This window comes from Crocuta crocuta, unplaced genomic scaffold (assembly GCF_008692635.1).
Source record: "Crocuta crocuta isolate KB4526 unplaced genomic scaffold, BGI_CrCroc_1.0 scaffold613, whole genome shotgun sequence".
NCBI classification, from domain to species: Eukaryota; Metazoa; Chordata; class Mammalia; order Carnivora; family Hyaenidae; genus Crocuta; species Crocuta crocuta.
In genome coordinates, this window is record NW_027528880.1 from 268266 (window position 1) to 274214 (window position 5949).

The window sequence follows — 5949 nt, forward strand, 5'->3', positions numbered from 1 at the left end:
CAGAGGGGGTCCTCGAGGGCGCTCTGCGGCCTCCCACGCCTCCTGCCCTCCGGGGCCTGTTCCCTCACCCGGAGCCGGGGCGCCCCCGCCCCTCAGCGGCCCCGGAGGGTGGACATTGCCCTCCGCACAGCTGCCTGGGGCTGAGAAGTTCGAGCAGGGTGTTGCCACTTGGTTCTTGCAAAATAACGGTCAGGGTCTCTGGCTCAGGACCCCGCACGTGGTCTGGGGCGGGGGGAGGTGGGAAGGGGCACTGCCCTGGCCAGCTGGGCGGCTCCTCACCTCTCTGCCTCACCAGCTCACTCGTGAGTGGCCTCCTGGGAAGGGCAGCCTGGGGCTTGTGAGCACAGAGACGCGATGGCTGCAGAACAGGGGCGTCCTGTCCGGGCTGAGCCCCATCTGCTGGCCTGTCCGCACACAGGCAGCCTGCCCGCAGGTGCCGCTCCGTGGCACGCTCACGTGTGGCACTCACACGGTGAGAGGCGGCAGCGCCTGGCCTGCCGGCTGCACCCCGGTCAGAAGCACCAGACCCACGTGGGCACACGGGGGCTGCCAGCGCCCCAAACCTGTGCGTGGCCCCTATGCCCTGACCGCAGCCCAGAGTGGCAGCACGTGGCGGGGCCTCAGGCCCGAGTCCCCCGACCGCGCAGTGATGACTTCTCGACGTGCGGGCCCAGCGTCCCTCTCCCATGCGGGTGGGCGACCTCGAAGGCACTCTGGGCCAGTGAGGTAGCGGGTCAACACACAGAGACAAGTGTCCAGCAGACCCGAGTGAGGTGGACCCCGCCTCGCGGGCAGGACCAGGCTGGGAAATCCCACAGGCGACAGCAAAAGGAATGCAAAACCAACATCTTTATTTTATACTTTTACTCATGGCACCATTCATCTTATAAAAAAAAGACAAGACAACATCATGTGTAAATTGTGCTGCTTGAACTCGGGCTATAGCCTCACGATGAACGCACACGTTCTGGAAGCTGACGCCACGGACCACGGGTTTCAAATACAAAAGACGGGCTTTGACCAGCGCCGCACAGTGGCTGCTCCTGCGGGCTCGCCACGTTTGCTGGCGAAAGGCGTCAACGGAGCAGAAAGGACGCGCCCTGCGGCAGGCGTGCGCCCTCCCCTGCATGCCTATGGCCTCCCCGACACCAGCTGTTGCTAGGCATTCGGGTCCCTCGGGCACAGCTCCCGTAGCCGGCTTGACCAACTAATGTACCCCCGTCCTGGGAGGGGAGGGCTTCTGTAGGCAAAGGGCGTCAGTAAGGGTTCCCTGGGGACAAGCCACGCTGGGATGGTCTGAGGTAAGCCAGCGCGCGTGCTCACTCCTCCGCCAGCACTGACAGCGCCTGTGGGTCAGCACGGGGCCCCAGGTCCTTCACTCTCAGTCGTGATACACAGATTCATTCAGGATGGGCCTTTACTGTCCCCTCTGGGGAAACCACCCCAATAAATACACAAGTGGATGACGACTGTGGTGCGAATGGCTTGCCCTTGGGGTGGCGTCCTGGCACAGTGCACAGCCTGCACATCTGTCCCTAGCAGTCTTTCACTCACAGGAGGGAAAATCCTCTGTGCTGTGTCTTTACCCCTCACATGTGAGAAAAGGGACAGATCGGGCTCGAGGAGGTCCCATGTCCGGCGGGTCCCCTCATTCACGTTGGCTGCCTGACCTCGGCCATTTCACTGGTGATCCTGATTTTACAATAGGAGGTGGGGTGTTTTCCAACTTCTGCTGTATGTCAATACGGCGATGGCACAGGTGGGCGAGAGAGCTGCTGGCAACGGGCACCCCTGGTCAGCCCCGGCTGCAGTGGCCCAGGCAGAGTGTCACACAGCATTTGGGGGAGTCCCCTGCGGCCTGCAGGGGAGTTCAAGGCCTCCTCATCGGCCTACTGGGGTCCGACCGCCATCTGTGCAGAAGACCTCCCTGCCGCCGTGGATGCCCAGCGCCTCGAGGTCCCGCCGGCTCATCTCTCCCGGCGGGTGGGCCTGGTGGTCTCCCTCTGCTGTGCTGGAGCCTAGCAGGCAGTGAGGTGGGTCCGACGGGTACCCGAGCACCTAGGCCAAGGCCAGTGCACACCAGGCCTCCTGGCGCAGGGCCCCGCCCAGGCCGGCCTGGGGGCCCAGGGCTGCAGAGGGGAAGGCAAAGTCCTCGGGCTCGAACTTGAACTCCACGTGGCTGGGAGCCAGGGGGTCGTCCACCCGGGCAGAGGCCTGCAGAGAACAGGGGAAGCATGGGAATGCAGGGATGGCCGGTTGGCCTTGCTTGGCTTAGGGAGCCCCCACGACCAGGGCGTTTGCCATGAGGGACCTCCTGAGACCCTGGAAGAGGCCGGGAGGCCCTGTGTGACAGACAGGGTAAAACAAACAGGGTGTTCGGCCTGGGGTCTGCCCTAGGCCACCTGTTGGTACCCACGGCCAGCGGTGTGCCTGACCCTGAGCTCCTTCCTTGGAAAGGCCCTTGGGGGCGCTGACGGGGGTCTGAGCTGCTCAGGGAGTCCGGGTTCCCTGCGGAGGCGCCAGCTCTGCGACCCCCGTTCCACATCACCGTCTTACCTGGGAGGGGACGCTGGACCCCGGGCATGAAGGGGATGCCAGGCTGGAGTTGGGTTTCAGAGTGGCTGCGGAGCTCTCAGGGTCCGGGACAGTGGGCGGGGAAGCTGTGGGGTTCCCTGTGCTGCATCCTGGAAGGTGGGGCACACCAGCCGCACTGGTCACTGAAGGGGTCGAGGGACCGGGTGTGGCCCCCTCAATCTGCAGTGCTGACCCTCGGCTGGTGGGCTCCCACCCCCGGCCCCTCCCCAGCCTGGGTGGGTCCCGGGGCAGAGTCAGGGGTATTTGTACTTTGGGACAATGATGCTTGAACTAAACATGCAAATCTCTGGTGTCGGAAACTTGCGGCACTCAAAGCGACTCCGCGGGGCGCATGCGTGCCCGCAGGAGGGCTGGGGACTGGGCCCCCCTGGCGCCCCGTGGGCCCTGGCCCCTCACACCTGAAGAGCCCTTGGTCTTCACAACGTTCTTGGGCTTGCGTTTCCGCGTCTGGATGTTTTCCTTCTTCATCGCCAGGGGCCGCGGCACCTGGGAGGGCAGGCAGGGGTAGGCGATTGGTGAGCTTCTGGGCCGGGGCTTGGGGCCTTCCTCCCGGCAAGGCCGGTAAGAGCCAGTCCAGGGCCGAACCCCCAGGGCTGTAGGGGCCAGGAGGCCACACCAGGGGACCTAGCCCCGCCCCAGGTTGAATGGCTGCAGGCTTGCCGCAGCGACGCTGAGTCTCAGCAGGCCCATCTGTGAAAAGGGCCCAAGAGCAACAGCACAGGCTTGGTGCCCGCAGTCAGCGGGGGCCTCGCACGGTAAACACGTTCACCCGGATCTGCCTCCTGCCTCCCCAGGGCCCCGCCCCTGCCCTACGGCCCCTACCNCGGCCCCTGGCCCACCGCGTCCCTGCCTCACCCCGCCACTTGCCCCTCCCACAAGCGTGGCCCGCTGCACCCCCTCAGTCCTCACCCCCCTGCTGGGTCTGCTCACCCCATGCAGCTTCATGTACAGACCACAGGCATTGCACACCGGCTCGCCGTCCGCATTGCGCCGCCACAGCGTGGTGTTGGTTGTGTGGCAGTTGGTGCAGCAGAGGCCGGCCCGGCGGGATGAGGACTGTGGATGGGGGAGGCCGGTGTCAGCGGGGGGGCGGCTGCTGCACCGCCCAGGGGGGTGCAGGCTGGCCACAGCCCCTGCCGGACGGTGGACGCTCTGAAACCGGAGCGCTGTACCCCAAGTCAGCCAGGGCCCGCCCGAGTCTCTCCCTGGGGGGCGGAGGCCACATCCTGACTGTCTAGAAAGCAGCTGCTTTCACTGGACACGATCTGAGTTTCCGCTCCCTGCCCCGTCCCTCTCTTCCATCTGCCTCTCGGTGCCGGGAGCGAAGCGCACGGGGGGCGCCCTGCCGCCCACCCTGGCCCCGGGTCCCAAGCCCCGACAGTCCATCCACCTTCCTGGCATGTGGGTAGGGCTTCGGACCCAGCCCGGGCTGCCTCCTTAGCGAAAACACGTAACAGGATGGCGGTTAGATGTGAACTTCAGATAAGCAGCAGACGTGTGCAGAAGGGCCTCCGCGCGCTATTTGGGACGCACTCACACTAAAATGCTAGTCGCTGTTTATGTGAAATTCACATTTGACGGAGTGTCTTGTGTGTTATCTGGTGACCCTGAACTACCCCTTTGGGCTGCACGAGGTCCCCGCCTCCCGTGCCTTCGCCCTCCCGTCCAGCTGCTCCCCTGCAGCTCATGCGGCCTTCCCGCCGGCACTGAAAGGCAGGAGTCGGCTGCGCTCTCCTTGGGCCGTCATGCCCCTCGTACTGGATCCTCCTATAGAAACACTCCCGCCTTCAGGGCGCCCGGGGGGCTCAGCCGGTTGAGCGCCTGATTTCAGCTCAGGTCATGATCTCACAGTTCGTGAGTTCAAGCCCCACATCAGGCTCACTGCTGTCAGCCTGTCAGCTTGAAGCCTGCTTCGGATCCTCTGTACCCCTCTCTGCCCCTCCCCCACTTGCACTCTCCCCCCCGCCCCCCCACCAAAAGAAAAGGAAACAGTCCCACTGGGGCAAAAAAGGTGCCAATGCCAGGCGTTGACCGCTGGCGCGGGTCTTCAGCAGCGCTCACGAGTACACGCCCGGGCTCGCCCGCACCTCCCACAAGCGCCCCCACAGTCACCTGTGCATCTTGCAAGAAGAGGAGGCTTGGGTGCCAGCGCTGCAGCTGCCGCCCCACGTGTGCCCCCCACGTGTGCCCCCCTACAGGTGTGGAAACAACTGCACAGGTGGAACTTGATGCCGTGTGTGCGTGCACATGTGTGCATGTGCGCGTGTGCGTGTGTGTGTAGAAAACAGCCCAGGAAGTTCAGGAGCAATCTATCCTGGGAGCACAAGGGAAAAATCTGGAACCTGGATTAAGGAGTGAATATTTTCTTAGTGAACATAAATTAAAATTAAGAAAAAAGGGGAAAAAAGGACCTGGAAAAAAATTAAAAACATTTGCTTGTTTATATTTTCCTCTCCCCTCATCAGGGGCACCGAGGCTCAGAGCCGCCGAGGGGCCGGGTGGACAGAACCGCCTCCCTCAGCCGAGCGCTCTGCGGGGACCCGTCCCCGGTGCCGTCCCGACCCCGGCAGACGCCCGGAGCCTGCGTCCCTCCTCGCTGCCGGGCCTCCGCTGGCTGCATTTTGTTTTTCCTTTTCGGTCTGTTCTTTTCAAAAGAAGTTAAACTTCAAAGGCTGCTGGCTGCGGCAGCTCCAGGCTCCGCACACGTCTGTCTCATTCAAGCAAAGAAATCAGGGAGCTGGGGCGGAGCCAGGGCGGCAGGGAGGGGTGAGGCCAGGGCGGCCGGGAGGGCTGCTGGGCAGGGAGGGGTGAGGCCAGCGTGCCCAGGAAACAACACTTTGGAAAGTAAGTAATGGGCGAAACTTGCAAAAAGTGGTACAGCGGGTGGAGCGGTGGCCCGACTAACTGGGTCCTCTCATCTCACTCTCAGAAAAGGACACTTAACCTGATAAAGTGAGTTCCTTGCTGACCAAGGGCGAACGACGCCGGGGATGAGCCTGCGGGGGGCCGGCGTGCCAGAGGGCAGGCAGGGGCCACGCAGGAAGGACAACCTGGGGTCCTCAGTCAAGGTCGAAGGATGTGGGGGCCCCCTCAGCACTGGCCCCTTCCTGGAGCAGACGCCCTCGCCCTCTGGCCTCGGCCGCCTGGCTCGTCATGACGTTCGGGGAGGGGGGGGGGTCACGGGCTCTCGAGCATGTGGCCGCACAAGCAGGCCCACAGGGGTCTACAGAGTCACCTCAACCCTCCCACCCGCTAGTCCACACTGACAGAGGCCACAGGGAAGAGGTTCGAGCGTCACTAAGGATGCGCTCGGGATGCAAAGGGCAGAAAAGATACAAACTCCCCTAGGGGCCG

The 5949-nt window shown here is 63.8% G+C and overlaps 1 protein-coding gene across 1 annotated transcript in view; it reads right to left on the bottom strand.

The window, feature by feature from the left end:
- Window positions 1–879: 879 nt before the first annotated feature.
- GATA5 (GATA binding protein 5) overlaps window positions 880–5949 on the bottom strand; it is a 13636-nt gene continuing 8566 nt past the window's right edge. Inside the window, exons 6-9 of the mRNA XM_077756807.1 lie at window positions 3526–3651; window positions 2994–3081; window positions 2557–2684; window positions 880–2214 (exon numbers count right to left, since the gene is read on the bottom strand). Coding sequence (XP_077612933.1) covers window positions 2059–2214; window positions 2557–2684; window positions 2994–3081; window positions 3526–3651 — 498 coding nt within the window. The 3' untranslated portion in view covers window positions 880–2058. The remainder of the gene's footprint in view (window positions 2215–2556; window positions 2685–2993; window positions 3082–3525; window positions 3652–5949) is intronic.